The sequence below is a fragment of the Alternaria rosae genome (genome assembly GCF_020736505.1).
Source record: "Alternaria rosae strain MPI-PUGE-AT-0040 chromosome Unknown BKA58scaffold_1, whole genome shotgun sequence".
In the NCBI taxonomy this organism is placed as follows: Eukaryota; Fungi; Ascomycota; class Dothideomycetes; order Pleosporales; family Pleosporaceae; genus Alternaria; species Alternaria rosae.
In genome coordinates this window covers 1,230,328-1,249,150 of record NW_025763570.1, presented here as the reverse complement: position 1 = coordinate 1,249,150, position 18,823 = coordinate 1,230,328, and the positions used below count along the sequence as shown (strand labels likewise).

At 53.8% G+C, this 18,823-nt stretch overlaps 9 protein-coding genes across 9 annotated transcripts; 4 read left to right on the top strand and 5 right to left on the bottom strand.

Moving 5' to 3' along the window:
- Positions 1-331: 331 nt before the first annotated feature.
- On the top strand, positions 332-1,451 carry BKA58DRAFT_7715 (short chain dehydrogenase). Its single transcript, XM_046175886.1, has 2 exons — positions 332-802; positions 933-1,451. Exons 1-2 carry the CDS (start codon positions 431-433, stop codon positions 1,371-1,373), a joined length of 813 nt encoding a protein of 270 aa, XP_046030655.1. The 5' UTR covers positions 332-430; the 3' UTR covers positions 1,374-1,451.
- Positions 1,229-3,764, bottom strand: BKA58DRAFT_7746 (cytochrome P450). Its single transcript, XM_046175889.1, has 5 exons — positions 2,885-3,764; positions 2,559-2,829; positions 2,417-2,491; positions 1,935-2,363; positions 1,229-1,865 (listed from the first exon to the last, which is right to left on the bottom strand). The coding sequence occupies exons 1-5, from the start codon at positions 3,268-3,270 to the stop codon at positions 1,530-1,532; spliced, it is 1,497 nt and encodes a 498-aa protein (XP_046030654.1). The 5' UTR covers positions 3,271-3,764; the 3' UTR covers positions 1,229-1,529.
- BKA58DRAFT_407171 (methyltransferase) lies at positions 3,518-4,654 on the top strand (the record flags this gene model as incomplete). Its single annotated transcript, XM_046172012.1, has 3 exons — positions 3,518-4,177; positions 4,242-4,361; positions 4,421-4,654. The coding sequence occupies 3 exons, from the start codon at positions 3,518-3,520 to the stop codon at positions 4,652-4,654; spliced, it is 1,014 nt and encodes a 337-aa protein (XP_046030653.1).
- A 33-nt stretch (positions 4,655-4,687) lies between these two features.
- BKA58DRAFT_407170 (autophagy-related protein 17) lies at positions 4,688-6,175 on the bottom strand (the record flags this gene model as incomplete). The annotated part of the gene is made up of 1 exon (XM_046172011.1): positions 4,688-6,175. One exon carries the CDS (start codon positions 6,173-6,175, stop codon positions 4,688-4,690), a length of 1,488 nt encoding a protein of 495 aa, XP_046030652.1.
- Positions 6,176-6,471: 296 nt separating this feature from the next.
- On the top strand, positions 6,472-8,903 carry BKA58DRAFT_7682 (sulfur metabolite repression control protein-like protein SconB). The gene has a single exon (XM_046175881.1). The coding sequence runs from the start codon at positions 6,567-6,569 to the stop codon at positions 8,715-8,717; it is 2,151 nt and encodes a 716-aa protein (XP_046030651.1). The 5' UTR covers positions 6,472-6,566; the 3' UTR covers positions 8,718-8,903.
- Positions 8,904-8,948: 45 nt separating this feature from the next.
- BKA58DRAFT_372133 (inositol-pentakisphosphate 2-kinase) lies at positions 8,949-10,651 on the bottom strand. The gene has a single exon (XM_046169098.1). The coding sequence runs from the start codon at positions 10,248-10,250 to the stop codon at positions 9,090-9,092; it is 1,161 nt and encodes a 386-aa protein (XP_046030650.1). The 5' UTR covers positions 10,251-10,651; the 3' UTR covers positions 8,949-9,089.
- A 230-nt stretch (positions 10,652-10,881) lies between these two features.
- BKA58DRAFT_396132 (uncharacterized protein) lies at positions 10,882-11,911 on the top strand (the record flags this gene model as incomplete). The annotated part of the gene is made up of 2 exons (XM_046171341.1): positions 10,882-11,276; positions 11,665-11,911. 2 exons carry the CDS (start codon positions 10,882-10,884, stop codon positions 11,909-11,911), a joined length of 642 nt encoding a protein of 213 aa, XP_046030649.1.
- An 878-nt stretch (positions 11,912-12,789) lies between these two features.
- On the bottom strand, positions 12,790-14,406 carry BKA58DRAFT_7824 (uncharacterized protein). Its single transcript, XM_046175898.1, has 3 exons — positions 13,899-14,406; positions 13,717-13,827; positions 12,790-13,660 (listed from the first exon to the last, which is right to left on the bottom strand). Exons 1-3 carry the CDS (start codon positions 13,983-13,985, stop codon positions 13,115-13,117), a joined length of 744 nt encoding a protein of 247 aa, XP_046030648.1. The 5' UTR covers positions 13,986-14,406; the 3' UTR covers positions 12,790-13,114.
- A 422-nt stretch (positions 14,407-14,828) lies between these two features.
- Positions 14,829-18,729, bottom strand: BKA58DRAFT_305490 (CNH domain-containing protein; the record flags this gene model as incomplete). The annotated part of the gene is made up of 3 exons (XM_046167067.1): positions 14,829-14,948; positions 15,000-15,862; positions 15,912-18,729. 3 exons carry the CDS (start codon positions 18,727-18,729, stop codon positions 14,829-14,831), a joined length of 3,801 nt encoding a protein of 1,266 aa, XP_046030647.1.
- Between the last annotated feature and the right edge of the window lie 94 nt (positions 18,730-18,823).

The following is an 18,823-nucleotide window of genomic DNA, read 5'->3' as shown; positions in this document are numbered from 1 at the left end:
CTCTATGATTTTTCCAGTTGTGATGATGTAATGCATGACGGCTGTACCCGCATATACGTGCTAACTTATCTCCGTTCATCTCCATGCAACAAATTAACGGTGATACGAATGTACCTTTCTCCAATGACGTCGAGCAGAGGTATAGTGGGTGGGGAAAGCACGCTACTCGTATATGCTTAGAAGCTAGCGCCATGATTTGTTCGTCACGGAGATAAGAAGCATTCGGCATCATGATGCAAGTGCCGTTGTGGATAGCTGTGGAGATCTGCGTATATATACCACTAATTGTGCTGCTAATGTGGGGAAAAGTGTTATACAAGATTCTCCATTCTCATCAACCTGTACTGCTTCGATACCTATCACAGTAAAGACCAATCGTGCAACCACACCCCAAACCCCATTCACCAACACACACCAAACCGCCCAAACCATGACCGACCAAAAACGCTACACCAACAAACTTACCAACTCGCGCATCCTAGTCATAGGCGGCACATCCGGCCTCGGCTACAGCGTGGCAGAAGCTTGTCTCGAAAACGGCGCTTTGGTAACAATCAGTTCTTCCAACCCATCTCGCATCGAGGCCGCCGTATCCAAACTCAAAACCGCGTACCCCTCCGCTGCCGACCCCTCAAACCCGAGAATCAAGGGTCTTGCTGTTGACCTAGGCAAGCCAGAGACGCTGGAAGAAGAGCTGAAGACGCTATTGGAGAAGACGGTGGAAAGCATGCCGGAGAGAAAGTTAGATCATGTTGTTTTCACTGCGGGGGATAAGTTGGCGGATATCAAATTGGGAGATATGGTGGGTTGGTTTTCTTATAACTTTCATGCCCTCCTCCCAGTTTTGCATACTTTTCCATGCGTTTTTCTTATTTACAAATTCCTCGGCATCTCAATCTCAAACAACGCATGTCGACTAACAGTGTAATCAGACAATGCAAAACATCCTCGCAGCCGGCCAAATCCGTTTCTTTGCGCCCCTGCTCCTCGCCAAACACCTCCCGCAGTACCTCGTCCAAAGCTACAAATCCTCTTACACCATCACCACAGGCGCTGTATCCGAAAAGCCAATTCCTAACTGGAGCGTCATTGGCGCGTACGCCGGTGGATTGCACTCCATGGTGCGCAACCTGGCTCTCGATATGAAGCCCATTCGGGTTAATGGCGTGAGTCCCGGGGCGGTGGATACGGAGATGTGGGATCATCATGGCGAGGAGAAGAAGCAGGAGATTATGCGGGGAATGGAGAGTAGGATGGCGACAGGGAGGGTAGGCAGGCCGGAGGATGTGGCGGAGACGTTTTTGGGTTTGTTGAGGGATTATAATGTTGATGGGACAATGGTAAGGACAGATGGGGGGAGTATGCTTATGTGAGATTATGACTGGGTAGTTGGATGTATGAGCCTGGGGGCTATATCTTCCAGGTATAACGCCGTGGAATGATGGCCTCAAGATGACCTCTCAAGATGACCCGTCAGAATAAGTTTGCAAGATTAAAACCTCCTCTGGTCGCAAGGAAGGAGAGAAGCCTCAGTCCTCTGTTCTCGTAACTAAAACCCTCAACCCCTTACTATCCAGCTTCGCAACCGGAATGAAGAAATCGTGACCCAACTCCACATCACTGACATCACTCTCATACAGCTCAAACTTGTACTTCCGGAACATCATGCCCAGCGTGAGGTACAGCTCCACATACGCCAGATTTATACCAAGACAATTGCGCGTACCGCGACCGAAAGAAACCATGAAGCGCTCCAGAGGAATACCATCGGCAGTCTTGGGATCGTTGAGCCAGCGCTCTGGGATGAAGGTGCGGGAGGAAGGGAAGAGAGTTTCGTCGTGCGAGACTTCGGGGATGGTCATGGACTGTGAAGGTGGGGAGTTAGTTTGGACGCGATGGGAAGTGTGGATGATTGATGGAAGGTAATGACTCACAATGCAAGTATTTGCGGGGATAACCCACTCCCCATACTGCAAAGGTGTCTTGTGTGTCCTGGGGTTTCTGGCACTCAGGCCGTAACTCATGCGAGCGGTTTCCATGATGATGGCTTTGAAGTACGGCATCTTCTCCAGTGGGGCGAGATCCAGGTCATCTCTGTTGGGAAAAGCTTCTACGAGCTCTCTGTGAAGACGCTCGTAGATGCGTGGGGTGCTGATGATGTGGAACGCAGCAGTGGACAGGGAGAAGGCAGTAGTCTCTACGCCGCCTCCAATGATGATTTGCGCCTCATCCTCGAGACGCTTCTGCGTTTTGTCTGAGTCAGGTAGCTTGGAGGCGACGATCTCTTGGAAGATGGTCTTCTTCGCGTCGTTGGATTTGATGTCTTCGCCATGCAAAGTGCGCGCAATGTGATTCCGGTTATCCTGACTCGCATGTTAGACTCAACACGGTATAGATGCAGTGCTGTGCCGCATACCTGCTTGAACTTGAGCACTGGCTTCACTGCTGGCTGCAGCCAGCCGCTGATTCGGTCAGGGATACAGTCGAGAATCTGCAAAAAACTATGTTAGTTCCACGTGTGACAGGTGCACATCTTGAATGATCTAAAGATAACCCACGGGAAGAATCATGGGCAACTGCGTAGCGATGTGGCCCACACCGCCAACCTGGATAAAGGCGTCATGGAATGACTCGAATTCAGGATGCTTGAGCTGGTTGTAGTTGAAGCCGAAGAAGTAGTCCATGATGATGTCGCCTGTCAGGGCCGGGAAGGCATGGGATAAATTAAGCGGCTCTGCATGAGCCTCAAACTCTTGCATGCGCACGGAGAGGGTGTCGACATGGCGGTAGATAATGTGTATGAAGTCGAGGATGGAGCGGCGAGAGAACCTGACCACAGGTGTTAACCGTGCCGAGGTGGTGTGTACTAGATGTTGGAACCTACATGGGAGCCAACGCTGCACGGCGTCGCTTGTGCTGCTCCGCGTCGACGGTCGGCAGCAGGCCGCCTGCACACCCAAACCTCTTGTCCCAGCCCTCCTTGTCAAGGTGGACGTTTTTGGCGTAGACTTGGTCGTAAAAGTATGGGTCTCGTATGTGCAGTTCATCAGGCGTCACTCTTACAATAGGGCCGTAGACATCGTGGAGCTTGGAGATTTGCCTCGAGTACTGTCCCTTGTGGACAATCTCGTAGTATCCCTCGTACCAGCTTGTGGCTGCCGCGATCCTGGGGCCAGGAAAGCGGGATAGTGGATGGTAATATAGGCGGTAAAAGACACGTGCGAGGAGGTACACAAAGTACGCCAGCAGACACAGAGCGAAAAGAGACATGACGGCTGGCTGTCAGAGAGACAGTAAACCGATCAGGCGGCGAAGCGCTCTTTAGAGAGCAGAGTGCGCTCCTACATGTCGCTAAGGCATGTGGTGGTTTACAGACTGATTATGGAATGGGGTGCGTTTGACCCGGCATCTTGGATCCTACGGCATGGCCGACGAAAGTAGAGAGGTGGGAGATATAAGGCGAGGCCTGACCCCGCGAGTGCAGGAGCGCTCTTGGAAAAGAATCTTGGAACACAGCATGTCAGCCCCGCAGGATTCAGCAGCCGAGGGCAACCTGCAATCCGTCCTGCATCTCGACGTCGACACGGCCAGCAACAGCGATAGCGATTCGGCATTCGGCGGCGAATCCACGGCATCCACGTCCATCACATCAACTATCCTGAACTATGAATACTCCAATGGAAGGCGATACCACGGATACCGTTCGGGTGCTTACATCCTACCTAATGACGAGCAGGAGCAAGACCGCCTCGATCTCCTCCACCACATCTTCCTGCTCATCCTAGGCGGCAAGCTCTACGATGCACCCATCCCGCCTGCGCCCCAGCGCGTCCTCGACATCGGTACCGGCACCGGCATCTGGGCCATAGACTTTGCCGACGAGCACCCAGGTGCACAGGTCATAGGCACTGATCTCAGTCCCATCCAGCCAACGTGGGTGCCGCCCAATGTCAAGTTCTACATTGACGATGCCGAGTCGGAATGGGTCTATAGTCCCGACGAGGCCTTTGACTTTATCCACTGCCGAACCATGTCTGGCAGCATCTCCGACTGGGACAAGCTGGTGCGGCAGACGTACACGCACACTAAGCCCGGTGGCTGGGTAGAATTTCAGGAGCCGCTTGCGTTGTGTGAGTGTGACGACGGGACCATGGACCTGGCAACCGACATGCTCAAGGTAAGTTTCGACTGTACGAAGTGCATGTGAGACATACACTGACTTTGTACCTCTACCCCTGCAGTGGCAGGAGCTGTGCCATGCCGCCGCTAAAACGTGGGGAAGGGACATCACGGCCGGGGATAGCCTGAAGCAGCGGATGACGGATGCGGGGTTCATCGATGTTCACGAGAAGCTTATCAAGGCATGTCTACCCTCTTCCTCTACACTATGCCGTTTACGAGGCTAATGCGGTACCTGTAGATCCCTATCGGCCCTTGGGCCAAGGACGCGAAAATGAAGGAAATCGGCCGCTACCAGCGCGAACACATGTCCATGGGCATCGAGCCTTACACTCTCGGTCTCTTGGGCAAGGTCATGGGCTGGAGTGAGTCCGAGTGCCGTGTCATGATTGCCAAGGTGGTTGCGGATATCAGGAGGAAGGATGTGCACATGTACATCCGCTTCTACTTTACTCACGGACGGAAGCCAACATGAGGCTATATAGCAAGTATATATGATACCAGTCAATTACATTCGTCGCTTAACTCGCGTGAGAGCCCTTTCAACGACGGTCCTCCCTAGTTGAGGTATACTCTGGCCACCATATATCTCTTGGTCATTCTCATCCTGCTCACCCTCTACACTAGCGGGTATAACTCTGACCTCGTACTGTCGCGGAGGATGCCTCAGACCCGGCCATATATCCAAGGGCAAGAAGTCGCCCTGCGCCACGGTAAACTGCTCCCTTGCACGTTCATCCTCGAGGCGTATTCTGTCTAGCTCCTTTTGCGCTTCCTCAGCCTTCCGTTTCGCCTTCTCGTGCCGCCTGCGTCGTGACGACACCTCAACGAGGAGTTCAGCGTAGGCAAGGTCGAAGCGTTCAAAGAAGTCGCGCTGGCTCTCCCACTCGTCGATGCCGCTGAGCAGGCTAGGCCGTGTGTCTTGCAGCCATGAAGCATAGAAGGAGCGTGAGGTCACAATGTGCTCTTTGACTTGGCCAGTGATTTGCGACATCATCTCAAGTATCTTGGACAGGGCTGACGACTCGCTGCGGACGTGGCGGATGTGATTCTCGATTTGGCCCAGGAGGAAGGTCATCTCAGAGCCTCGTTCCTGTATCTCGGTCACGACGTCTTCCACCTCATGCGCGTCCTTTTGCAGGACGTTGAGCATGTCGCGGCGCTCTTCTTCGCTCATAGGTTCGGGAGGCGCAGCGCCATTATCCTCGGAGTGGACTGGGGCATCTCCTGTTGCCTGAGTGGCAGCAGCAGAACCTCCTTCTGTATGGCGCAAAGCTGTTATGCACAGGTCGTAGTGCTGAACAAGCGACTGGAATGCCTGCGCAGCCTCTTTTGCGTGGCCCTCAAGATTATGGTATAGGCTCGGTATGGGACTCGGAGTGGACGTAGACACGGGTGTCATGGGCACGTTCTCGATGGAGGAGTAGAGGTTGTCCAGACATGTATCGAAGACATGGGAGCTCTCGTCGAGCGTCGCATGGGCATCGTTGTAGCGGTCTATGCAGGCGCGCAGTGTGGATTGGAGATTGGAGACGGTGGCGCTGTCGATGAAGTCGTAGAGATGCTTCTGGGGAGTGCCGGGAGGCTGCAGGACGCCTTCAATGGGCGTTTCGCGCAGAACAGCAAGGGTCGAGTTGACGCCGGCGAAGGAGGCGTCGACGTCGTGAAGCAGCTGCTTGAACTCGGCCTGTACTTCCGACTCGACCACGTCTACGCCGCGGCGGACGGCTTCCAAGGCATCCACCTGCTGCTCGACGAGGTTGCGTATGGACGTGTTCTTGGCGGCAACGACTGCGTTCTCTTCTAGCAGGTCACGTGCCGTGTTGACGATGTCGGTGGCGCGCCATAGGACTGTCTGGGTGTTGAGGGAGCGTTTGGCGGCGACAAAGTGCGTGACGAGATGCTCGAGCGTGAGCGACTGGGCGTGGTCCTGGTCCAGAGACGTCCTAGATGCAGCGCTGCTGGTGGGAGAGGCGGGGGAGGGTGGAGAGGCCATCGTGTCGGCGGCCACGGCAGCTGTTGTTGAGCATAGTGGCAGTGGTGCCGGTCGCGTTGGGGTTGGCGACGTGAGGCTCGTGATGGTGAATGATGGCATGCGCGACGAGACATGGTCCGAGCGGCTGCATGGGGCGGCAGGGTCCACAGGGCTGCGGAGACATTGGCATTGCGTGCTGAAGATGCTATCCAGGCCTGCCATTGCGCCATTCGACCTCTTCGTGCGCCCAAACTCTGTCCTTCGCTAGGCATATTTACGCGCAACGTTCGATCGAGTCGTCGTTACATCCGCTCAGCCCGCCGACTGTCGAACCAGCGACCTGGGCTTCGCACGCGATATCGCCCCGGAATCTCGACAGCCCTCGCATCTTGCCGCAGCGTATGGATTGAACATGGCGTCGCAAACCACCCACGCCACCACCGCTCCCCCAAGACCAAGACGGCTCTCATGGCGCCCTCGAGACTCGTCGCCTGACGACTTCACCGCCGCCACCTCGACAGACCCGCACGCTGCCCTGATGCATGGCCACGATCACGAAGGCATGTCGGAGCGGACACGACACTTGCACGGCGGCACAGAAGAGGCCGAAGAGGCCCAGGCGAACAAGTCGAAGAAAATGGAGAAGATGATCACGCCATACCTCGCCCAGCACATTCCCCAACAATATAACCCGCTCGGGGCCAACAGCCCAGGGCAAGACGAGCGTCCACGCACTGCCAACACCAAGTTCTGCTATCGACACCGTCCCGATCTGCTCTGTCGACGACAAGCAGACGAGCCGTCTATGGAACAGTTGCAAGAACAACTCGGTAGAGAGTCCCAAGCCGACCAGCAGAGCATCGCCAACGTCTGGTCGCTCTTCTCGGCGGCTCCGTCCCGCCATCGCAACCTCATGCTGCAGGGCATTCTCGCCCAGTGCTGCTTTCCTCAACTCTCCTTCATATCCTCCTCCGTCCGGAACCTCATTAAGATCGACTTTCTCGGCGCACTCCCCACCGAGTTGGGCTTCAAGATCCTCTGCTATCTCGACACCACCTCGCTCTGCAAAGCCTCCCAGGTCAATCGGCGCTGGAGACAACTGGCCGACGACGACGTCGTCTGGCACAAGATGTGCGAGCAGCACATTGACAGGAAGTGCACAAAGTGCGGCTGGGGACTCCCGCTTCTCGACCAACGTCGCTTGCGCCATGAGAAGAGACGAATACAATTACGCGCATCGGGGCGGGGCCTCAACGAGTGGTCGCCAAACATCACCCCACAGCCCGAGACCTCACCCGACACACTCGCTCATCGATTATCCCAGGGCCCCGACCCCGCTGCCAGCACCAAGCGCTCTGTACCAGACGACGATTCTTCCCCAGAAGCTTCGAACAAACGACCATGCACCAGCCTCCAAGCAGGTCAAGACCAAATCACATCATACTTTGATCATCCCAAGAAGCGACCGTGGAAGGATGTCTACAAGGATCGCTACAAGGTTGGGAGCAATTGGAAGTATGGGCGCTATTCGACACGCATATTCAAGGGCCACACCAACGGCGTCATGTGCCTGCAATTCGACGATGAAGTCCTCATCACCGGCTCCTACGATGCCACGATCAAAGTCTGGGACATCAAAACGGGCCAAGAGATTCGCACCCTCACAGGCCACACCCAAGGCATCCGATGCTTGCAGTTTGAAGACAGCAAACTGATCACCGGAAGCTTGGATAATACGATCAAGATATGGAACTGGCGGACAGGCCAACTTGTGAAATCCATGAACGGCCACAGTGATGGTGTAATCGGCCTCCATATGGCAGACAAACTCCTAGCATCAGGATCTTCAGATAACACCATCATGGTGCACGACTTCAACCACATGAAGCGCACCACCTTACTAGGCCACACAGACTGGGTCAACGCCGTCAAGATCGACCTCCCCTCGCGCACCCTCTTCTCCGCCTCCGACGACATGACCGTCAAGCTATGGGATCTCGACACCCACCGCTGCATCAAAACCTACGAAGGCCACGTCGGCCAAGTCCAACAGGTGCTGCCCCTCCCGCAAGCCTTTGAAATCGACGAAGACGACTTTGTTGCAAACGCAAACAATGATACGTCGGATACCGCTTCCCTGGCGTCTGATACCGCCCCGCCTCTCGCGCATACCTCGTCTTCTTCCTCTCACCACCACAGCCACCCCGAAGAACCTTGTTTCTTCCCCGACGACCCCTCTCGTCCGTCTCCGCCCTCATACATGCTCACCGGCTCTCTCGACGGCACTATTCGTCTCTGGCATGTACCTTCCGGTCGCTGTGTCCACCGCTTCTTTGGCCATGTCGAGGGCATCTGGTCGCTTGCTGCCGATTCCCTCAGACTGGTTAGTGGAGCTGAGGACAAGACGATTAAAATCTGGGATCCCCGGACGGGGAAACACGAGAGGACGCTTACGGGTCATACGGGTCCTATCACCTGTGTGGGGCTGAGTGACGAGAGGGTCGTTAGCGGGAGTGAAGATGGTACCGTTCGTGTGCATTGTTTTACCCCCGAGGGGGCGTGAATGTTGGATGGTGTATTGCATGGATGCATGAATGATTGATGATTTAATGAACCAACGGACACTCTTGGTGTTTTCCTGTTGCGCAGCTGTAGCGTTTTTATTCTTCTTCTTCTGGCGAGGGACAGGTTTGGAGTCCCCGCCATCTACCATAGGATATGATGGGCATTGGCGTTATATAGATACCCTCCTTCCCTCTTTAGCGACAATGTAAACATTTGAATTAAATATACCTATTAAATCGAACTTCATCCATCTTTTTCGTTCCCTTGAAACCCTTCCTTCTATAGTGGCCATACATTATCTCCCATATAAAATATCATACCAGAATCTCTATGAAAGCCTCCACCCATAACCCCCCAAATATCAAACGCCCTAACTCCTCTGAAGCCAACAAACCGGCCCCTCCTTCACACCTTTCGTATACGATCCATCCATCAACAACCCCCTCTCTTTATCCATCCAATCCACAATCTTCTCCGCGGACTTGAAATCCAAGTCCCCTAGTTTCGATTCTATCCCCGTAACACCCGCCTTATCATACGCAACCTTGATGAACATCGAACAGTCCCTCAGCGTCATGGCCAGCCTGAGATTATGATCAAACGCCTCGGCATTACTCTTAGGTCGACAAAGCACACCGCGCGGATCAAGCGAACTCTGTAGATTGAGGAGGTGTTGTAGGAGCGCGAGGCCGTCGCCTATAGTAAGGTAGTCCACCAGGGCTTTTACGAGCGCTGAGACAACCACGTTTGATGGTCGCGCTTCTCTGTCGAACTGCTGTGTAACCGTAGCTTGTGACCATGGTTGGAGGGACGTGGAGTTCCCATGCAGTAGCTGCAGAGGACAGATATAGTTGTCCCTTTTCTTGGGTACGGACACGTGCATGGCGCAGGTGCGACAGCGGATTGCTCCAGGTGGTGCGTTTGGCGATTGCGCGAGCCATTTTGGTTTTACTTCGAGGGTTATTGATGTACCAGGCGTGGGCGACATGTCTGGAAGGAGGATGCCCCAGCACTTTCGTCGCGACTGTGGGGTTGCAAAGGTGTGCTTTTCGACGCGCGTGTAGAGGTGGCTCATGACGTCTGGTAGGAGTAGTACGCCTTCGTGGTCCATGAGGTGCTTTGTGAGATCCCGAGCGGGTTGTTGGGACTTGTTACACGGACCTGGGAGGAAGAGTGGCCGGATTGCATGCTCGAAGCCGTGCAGGATTTCTATGGACGAAAGATGTTTTTGGCCGCCCCTGGGTACGCGGAGGACTCTTCCTATCAGGCTTCGACATGGTACTGATGTTGCTACGCCAGATTTTTTGTCCTTGGAAAGTACATCGACGAACTGGAAACGTGCCGCGACAGTGCTGGTCTCAGGTCTGATTTTGAATATGACATTTGCAGCTCCTTTGTTCAGATAACCAAAAGTTACATGCGACCCAGCTGGCGTCGCATTCGTCGCCTGTACACAGCAGCGCGTGTGGCCATTTCCCTGCTCTTCCAAAAGGTGGTGCATTTCATCCTGGGTGAGTCGTATGGAAACCATGTTGGTCGGGCTCGTGGGCGTTTAAAACTGTCGTTGCCGGTCGGAGCATCCTACCAAGCCGCGCGCACACCCAGCCTGGCGACTACCGTGGGTGCATATGAGTGGTAGCGAGTCTTCGATTTCCCGTGGCCAGCGTGGAAAACAGGGCGATGTCCTCACGCGCCGTCCAATCGTGTGTCTGGGTCTCACGAGTAGGTGTTTTTCGTCGCCAACGTGTTCTGCGGTGGCCCTCTGGCACCCAAAGCTCGTGCGGTTGTGCGAAGCCCGAAAGATGACGTAAATGGACCGCGCAACGGGGCGCTCCTGAAAACCCTACTGTTATGTTGCGAATGGATCGAGGTACGGTGCGAAGACGGACGCGACATGGTTGCCTATGAATCTCGTCCAGGCTGACTTTTGTGGCGCTCAAGAGGCATGTTGGTTCCGTGGTTGCGGTGGATAATCGCCTGTCTCACGTAATCTCGCGTCGGCCAATCATGAGCATAACGTGCATTTCTCGCAACTTGTGACGCTCTCTAGTTTGCGCCCGAACTACCATCTTTTCCCATAGGGCTGTCACGAGCTGTTCTCACCGCAACATTGAATACCGCGTTTTCCAGGCCTTTGCTTGTAAATCGAGTCAGACGCTACGATGCCGGCTCCCTCGCCCCTTCCAACCTACCTCTACAAGATCCTCCCTGCTGCCCCGCCATCCCCCCTCCCCGCTCGCCTCCCGCTCTCAGACCTCGACCGCAATGACGGCTACATCCACCTTTCGACATCGGAGCAAGTACCTGGCACCGCCGACAAGTTCTTCAGCGACGTCTCGGAGCTGTGGCTGCTGAAGATCAAGTATGACGTGCTGGTCGCGGGCACCGATGGCGACGGGCAGGTTCATGCGGATAAGAGGGGTGAGCTGAAGTGGGAAGAGGTCGGAAGAGGTTGCTTTGCGCATTTCTACGGTGCAGATTTGGGTAACGGAAACGTCGAGAGTGCGTACAAGGTTGAGAAGAAGGGCAGCTGGGTTGACAGCTTGAGCCTGGAGTGGTGAGCGAGGCTTGCATATCAAGTGTTGGCATGTCGTGATAGGAACAATCCAAGAATAGACGATGCCTCAGTGCAGAAAATATGCTCGCGATTTGATCATGAGGGTACGGAAGCATACTTATACTTTTTGGACCACTCGCCGTCTGAAGGGTTCCTGGCAACCAAAGTTGTCGAAACTTGTCAATCAACATCCACATCTCTGAGACTCTCACACACCTCATACAAAAACCGAACAATCTGGAGCCTACGTCAAGATGAAACGTGCAAAGTAGACGATCTGATGTCAACGTAGGCTTCAGGGTGTTCCGTATTTTCTTAGGTTGACAGGGCGGGCCAATGCTCTGCGTCTCTGACAAGACACTATTGATCCCATGGCTTGTAAGCCTAGGTTCAGAAGTAAGCATTGGACCGACCGGCGCATGAGAAGGGCAGTATGCCAAGGACACAGAGACGGTAGCTCTCCCTACGACATGACCAAAGGCGTGGACTTTGCGATACCAGTTCGACCCAACAGCGAAGAACGCACTGCCGCTGTTCGGCGTTCACTCAGACCGATGGCACAGAGGCTGTTCAGCGCCTTTGAGCTTCGAGCCAACGACGATGGCCAGGTTTACAGACATCCAGCTGCTAGTTGACGAGGTCCGCCACCTAGGATGTGGCGTCACCTGGAAGAACGTACCGACAGAGGCAAACCAGCTTGTCTTTCCCGACGACTTTAGCGTTACCCTCCCGAGTCTGGCCCTAGGTGTCCCAGAAGACCTTGAGATCTACATGGATGGACGTCCCTCGTGCGCAATGGCGTACACATGTATCGAGCCGCAGGCTTCGGACACTGCACTGTGCATGGAGCATGCTAGGCGGCTAGAAGACCTCGCCAATTCGCACAGATGGACAGTGAACTGCATCATCAGCAACATAGCTGCGGATCTGACCTTCAAGTTACCAGAGAGATCTGCGGACGAAAAGAAAGTGCGTTCCTTCTTCGAAACATGCAAACAAGTTGGATTAAACATCATCTGGTCAACAGACGCAGAGGGCCTGGTGGTTAAGAACTACATTGCCATCCCGACGCAAGTTGGGATAACCAACGTGTTAGATAGGTCAAGGGCCTACGAAGGTTACATCAATCAAGTACCGGAGCGTCTCCTTCGCAACAGCAACGGCAAACCACACAGCCGCTGTAAGTGATGCTGATCAGGACGACAGCCTCCAGACACGAATCTCTGAGTTTCTTCGTACACACTACAACCCTGACCAAAACGCTCGCCTGATGGAATCTCACAGAGCGGAACTCAGGGAGATCAGATTTGAAGATGAGACTGCAGGCATTGTCCTGAAGTGGGGAGCTACCAGACTGGACGCCGATGCATTAGCGAGGATCTAGCAAAGGGAAGACCATGTTTCTTGTTGCCTAAGAGAACTAAGATGAGCTCTAAGTCTCTGTCTACAATCTATCGGATATAGTGAGAAGGTGTGTACCAGGTGGCACTTCCTTGGCACTAAGTAAACTCTGGAAGAGCTTGAACCTAAGGATTATTAAGGAAAGGAATTGGCATACCGCATTGGTGGATGCACATAGGGCAGCAGACGTGTTTGAGAGGCTATTGAGCGATCTCGAAGGACAGCTTTGATCATAGTTAGCGATATCAGATCACGTTAACCCATCAGCCAATAGGGCAGATAGCTAGGTAATGATACGAATCTACATTTACAAGCAGACGTGCCTAGGTAGTCACCTAAGGAAGATAGTTGCAACCAAAGCCTACCTACCATCCATAAACGACACATTCAGCTTCAATGAGAACAAGTCAAAACATCAACAAATCATTTATTCTCCTCTATTTCCCAACACTCCCCCACTCCTCCTCACTATACACTCTCTTAACCTCATACAACCCAACCTCCTCCTTGATCAAACCTCCCATAACCTTCTTCGCCCACTCCGTCTGCCCACTCTCCTCCAACTCCTTCCACGGCAACACCTCCCCACTGAACTCATGCAACGCCAAATACCTCGGCGCCGTCTCCATCGCATCACCAAACGTAAAGTCCTCCAGCGTAGACGCAGCCGCTAGTTTAAACCGGCGGGAGCGCACAAAGCCTGGTGCGCGGGAGAGAACCGGAAGGTGTTCTTCGCGGTACCACGCATCGAAGTCTGCATCTGAAGAAGCGTCTTTGGGTGGTTGGAGAGCGGCACTGATGACGAATTTAGTCGGAGATGAAGTGGTTCCTTTTACGGCCTGGATTTCTTCGTAGAAGCGGATGGCGAAGGCGGAGTTTTTGTAGATTGTGTTGATTAGTTCTTGGCTGGGAGGGTTCTTGCCGGCTATGTTCTGGAAGTCTTCGCTTTCTCTGTAGGTGATGTCGGGGAATTCGTAGGTTACCTGTTTTGGGTTGGGGGTTAGATGGAGATGTTGTGGCAATGGGGTAAGAGACGTACTAGCCATGGAAATTTGTTGCTAAAGGAAGATGATGAGGGTTGGGGTTGTAGGGCTTGGTAGCGTACACCGGAGGGTACGCCGCCGAGGCTGATGACTTCTTGGATGTGTTCCTTTTCATTTCTTATTAGGTTCTTCGTTCTTTTGTGGGATACTATTCATGAAGAAGGCTCAAAGTACGTACATTTTCGTACCAATCGCAGAACTTCTCAGTAGAGAGTTTGTCTGGGTTCACGATGCGCGAAGAAACCCACAATACACCCGGAGCCATGATTCCAGAAATGGTGCTTTCAATCCGGATAATTGTTCGACTGTGTGATCGGTGAAGAAGGAGTGGATAGAATGCGGGTCGGAGAATAACAATACTGTTCTGGCAGTATAGTGACAAGGAACGATGTCGGAGGTACTGCTACACTGAGCTGAAACCCGTCATGTGATGGTTCGAGAATAGGACCGACCGTGAAGCTAGCCATAGACTAAGGAACACGTTATCCGACTAGACCTACCATGGTATTAGTGACGACAAGCGGAGATATATACCCACTTCCAGCGTCGGTAACGGCGGTTAATCCGAGTCTCGAGTACGGTGTCGGTATGCGAGCAAGTGAAGCGAACTACAAGGCTCAGCCACATTGCCAAAACACAACCCTACATGATTGATGCAGTGAGAAAGCAAGGAATAAAGAGAAGGTAATCAAACTCGCTAAATCGCATCTTCAGATTATGTCTTCAACAATCGCACTACCTGGTATGCCTTCAACACATTTTGAGCCTAGGTGCCTTTGGAAAACCCAATGAGATCAATCGCCGTGCGAGTCTATTATGATACAAATGTATTCTCTCCTCTTGGCCCCTGAGAAGGAGAGTAATAATCAACGTGATCATCCCATCGCCACCGCCCGCGACTCGGTCGAGGCATTTCCTGAGCTTTCCCTGACCGCAATGTCGCATGCCTCCGCTGACAAGTAGGATGACATTAAGTACTGCAGAGCAGTCGTCAGGAGAAGAGGTGGTGCATGTGTGGCTGTGACTATGCGGTTGCCACTGGTTTCGTGCTCGTATGTTCGAGAGTAGAGGCTCGACGTTAAAGTTTCGTTGCAGGCTACTGTCGAGTCTAGCTCTTCTCGTATGAGCGCTGGACATCAAGCGACTGCTTGCCACCATTCGCAGTTTGCCAGAAATCAAGACTAGCGATGACATCGGTGCCAAGTTCGTCTTCATAGGAGTACAGGATCTGGATATTGTTAGCTTCCTGCGTGAACATGATCTTACGTGATTGACTTACTTCTCGTGTCGAAGTGTGTAACCATCTAATGTTCTTGGCTGTGATAATGTGCACCAGACCGCCGCTCTCCATGTGCCGTATTTCGATGAAGCTAGGCTCAAAGGCAAGAATATAGGGGTTGAAGATGGCGAAAGCTTGGGGCGTGCCCTCCCATGTGATCTTCCAGTCAGGTCTCGCTCGCCAGCCGTTGCGGTTAACGAAGAAGGAATAGTCCGTGTAACATAGGAGGAACTCGCTGGCCATACGTTCGATGTGAATTGGCTTGATGTTCTCCTTCCGTACAACGAAGTCAAGCGACGTATCTGCCTGGTCGAGCAGCGATTGCGTTTCAAGCGTCTCCAGACTGACAACTTCGAAACCGCGTGCACAACCAACACATAGCTTGGATCGCAGGAAATGTATCGATGTCGATTCGGTGGGAATGTAGAACTCCTTGTAGGGCTTGAGCTGGTCTGCTCCGCTCGTGGAGAGCATCATCTTCGCGAAACCTGACTTCTTGTTCTTGTTGCCCATCTGCTCCTTTGGCTCGTACACCTTGATAGTGGTCGAGAGTGCGGATGTCTTGACTGCAGCGACCAGTTGCTGTCCTAAGCAGATCCCGGCCTTGAAGAAGTTGGCGTGGCAAATCTTGCGTGGTCGCTTGACCATGGACTGGGTCTCGTCGGATTCGAGAGCCTCTGTCGAGTATGAATACAACGTCTTGTCAGCCAACACAAGCACGATTGCGTGTTGTTCGAGAACTTCGATCTGGGTTACACCCTTGCAATCCAACACACGACGAGGTCGCATGGAGGCGTCCTTTGGCTTCCGTTCCACGACATAAACACCAGCATCCGTACCAAGAGCCAGTTTGCGACCCCCATCTGTCAAAAGTTAGTACCGAAATTTCCAGTAGAATGATAAGATACATACCCAGCGGAACAGCGCAGGTGACTCTGATGGTCGGAGAGAAAAAGCCTTCGTTGACAATCGTCTTGGTGAAGATGTTACTACGCTCCCTCAAACTTCGCTGCTGGGTGTCGATGTGCTCCATCCACTTCTGCTGAGATATGGGGGTGCTGGCAAATAGTGTCAACTCGTAACCGCCCTTTCCGAGATGCTTGAATGTGATAGGGTATCCTTGCTGCTTAGGGTCGTTGTTCTTTGGAGTAGCAGCAGCAATGGCCTTGCCAGCGATCAAGTTGGCTGATGGCCTCTTGGAAATGCCCAATTTGGGATTGACCTCCTCCATCTGCGTAATGACCAAAAGTTCCAGAGGTATCGGCTTCTTATAGACTTTCTGCTCCTCGCGCTTGTTGACAGTCTTCGCCCGGACCAACAAAACCGCATGATCAAACAAGTAACAAGTAATGTCACCAGTGGTCTCAGTTGGGGTCTTCTTCAAAGTACCTTTGAACACCAATTGCCGGTTCTCGTCGGTCAGCTTCAGATCCACAAACTCTCCAGGCCTAAATTTAAGGTCTTTGTTGAGCTGCATCAAATTGAAATGGTTCTCTGCCTTTCCAGATTCCACGTTGACCTTTGACAGTGTCTCCTTGATAATCTTGATGACCTTGGGAATGTCTTCCTTGTCGGGATTGTCATCGGCCGTGTACTTTGCGATGTTCTCCAAGAGCAGAGGGTACCTGGCCAATCTTGTTGTTGGTTTGGTGAGATAACCGTTGAGCTCAAGCTTTCGCGATTCCTTCATTCTCTCTACCTCATCGACAAACTTGGCGAATCCGGTATTTGTGCGTTTCTCATGCTCAAACTCGTACTTACCGAAGAGCTGGTTCGCACCGTACTTTATGAAGGGCGCAAAATGTGGCACATACTCGAGGAAGATGTCTCCGACGTTTCGAACCACGGGTTCCTTTTGCTGGCGCCTCGTAAGCTGTTCGGCCATGCGCGAGTTGACCATGTAGACTTCTTGGCAGTTTGAGAAGACGGTGCGGACAAACTTCTCCCGGCGGTGCTCGGGGATGGGTGAAGTCGCGGGGTTGCGGAGGGGCTTCATCCAGAAGTCTCGGAGATACTCCAAATCTTTTACGAAATCGCGCTCAGTATACATGAGCTCAGAGATGACCTCTTGTCGCTTCTGTTCCTTCTCAGACACACTCTCAGAGACTTCCTTCGGCACAGTGTTGATCCAGAGTTTCTGCTCTTCATTGTCCTTGTCCTCATGCAGACTCGCCCTTGACTCCTCACGCTTAAGACCTGGCTGAATGCGCATGTTCAGGCGAGCCTGCTGCTCAAGGCGGCGGGGGCAAGCAATGGAGTAGCACAGGCGGTCGCGGGTGCACGTAGGAGAGTAACATTCGGTGAGAAGCGTGAAGACGCCGTTGATCTCGGACTTGTCCTCTACCATGGTCTCGCGGAATTGGTAGATCTCGTTGGTCGAATCTCGCAACCGGTGAGCGTAAGTCACATCGTGGAAGAACTTTTGGGCGTCCAAAGAGCGGCCGAGAAGCAGTGCCAGATTACGATCCGTGGTCTTGATGATGAACGAAATGAGGTCAACCGCATCTGCGCCGGTGAAGGCACTCTTGTACACCAGACCGTCCTTCTCTTTCTCTGTTAGGCCAACTCGATCCTGGAAGGTTTCGGCAACTCGTGATAGCAAGGCGGGGTACACGAGCGGCGCGCGTCGTTGGGCGGCAGGAACCTGTTGCCCTTGTGAAAGCGAGGTCATGGACTGGTTAGAGGTTCGGTTGTTGCTGGCGTTGCTACCCATAGTCTGGGTCGAATCAGGACGCGAAGTCATCGAAGACATGGTGTTTGTTCGTTCGGAGGGAGGTACGACGGTTGATGCCATCGACATGGTGCGAGACTGGGTTGGCACGCTACCTTGGCTGATGCTCCTGGGATTTGGCGGGAGTCCAGCGTTCATATGTTGGGGCTGCCCGGGCGCTCCAGGTGCCATTTCCGATCCGCCAGACTCTCGTCTTCGGTTTGGTATGATCCTGCCGCTCATTGTCTGAGTGTGCTCTGGGTCTCTGGTGTAAGAAGTCATAGACATTGTGCGTTCGTCGGGTCGTTCTGGAACAACACGCCCCTGGGCCGTAGTCCGTGCCATGTGGTTCATATATGGTTGTTGGCGGAAGGTGTTAGCTTGCGAGGGATGAGAAGGTCCTCCGGGGGTGAATTGCGGGCGCGGGTTCAGAGCTAGTGACTGCGAGCGATACGGGTCAGCGTTCATTGCAGGCCCAGGTGGGCCGGGAAAGCGGTTGGGTATAGGCTTGGTGAAGGGGGGCTGCCCTGGAGGAGAGGTTCGCGGGTCAAAGCGCTGGGGCTGTCCGTATGGCTGACGCTCCGGGCGAAGCGGCTGGGGGAGGTACTGGGGCTGCGGCTGGCGTTGAGGCTGCGGCGGGCCCTGGTGGTATCGTGGGTCTTGGCCGTAGCCATTCGGCATGGGGCGATTGTAGGCATTTTGGGGGTCCATGGGCCGCTGCTCGCCGGGATTGCTGCCCGGGCGCGCGTCGTATTGGGGATGAGGGCGACGATCGTAGCCATTGACCGGCTGGCGCATGGGCGGGGCGCGCTGCATCATGTCGGCAGTCTGGCTGGACATGGTGGCAGCTCGGTCGGGCATGCGCATGTGAGACTGCGAGGTCATGGTCTGCGAGCGGCCGGCCATTTGGGGGCTGGCGCCGAAGATGTTGGTGAAGGCGGTTTCCCTTGCGCCCGAGGGCTGGCCATGGTTGGGGCCGCGCGCATACTCTGGACGTTGGTGGTTCCCGTAGTCGGCCATGTCTCTGCGCAGTCTTGCCTGGTCGGGGTGCAGTGCCGCGGGGTGTGGCCGAGGGGAAGAGGGCGACTGGGGCAGGAAGGGTTGAAGCCGCCCA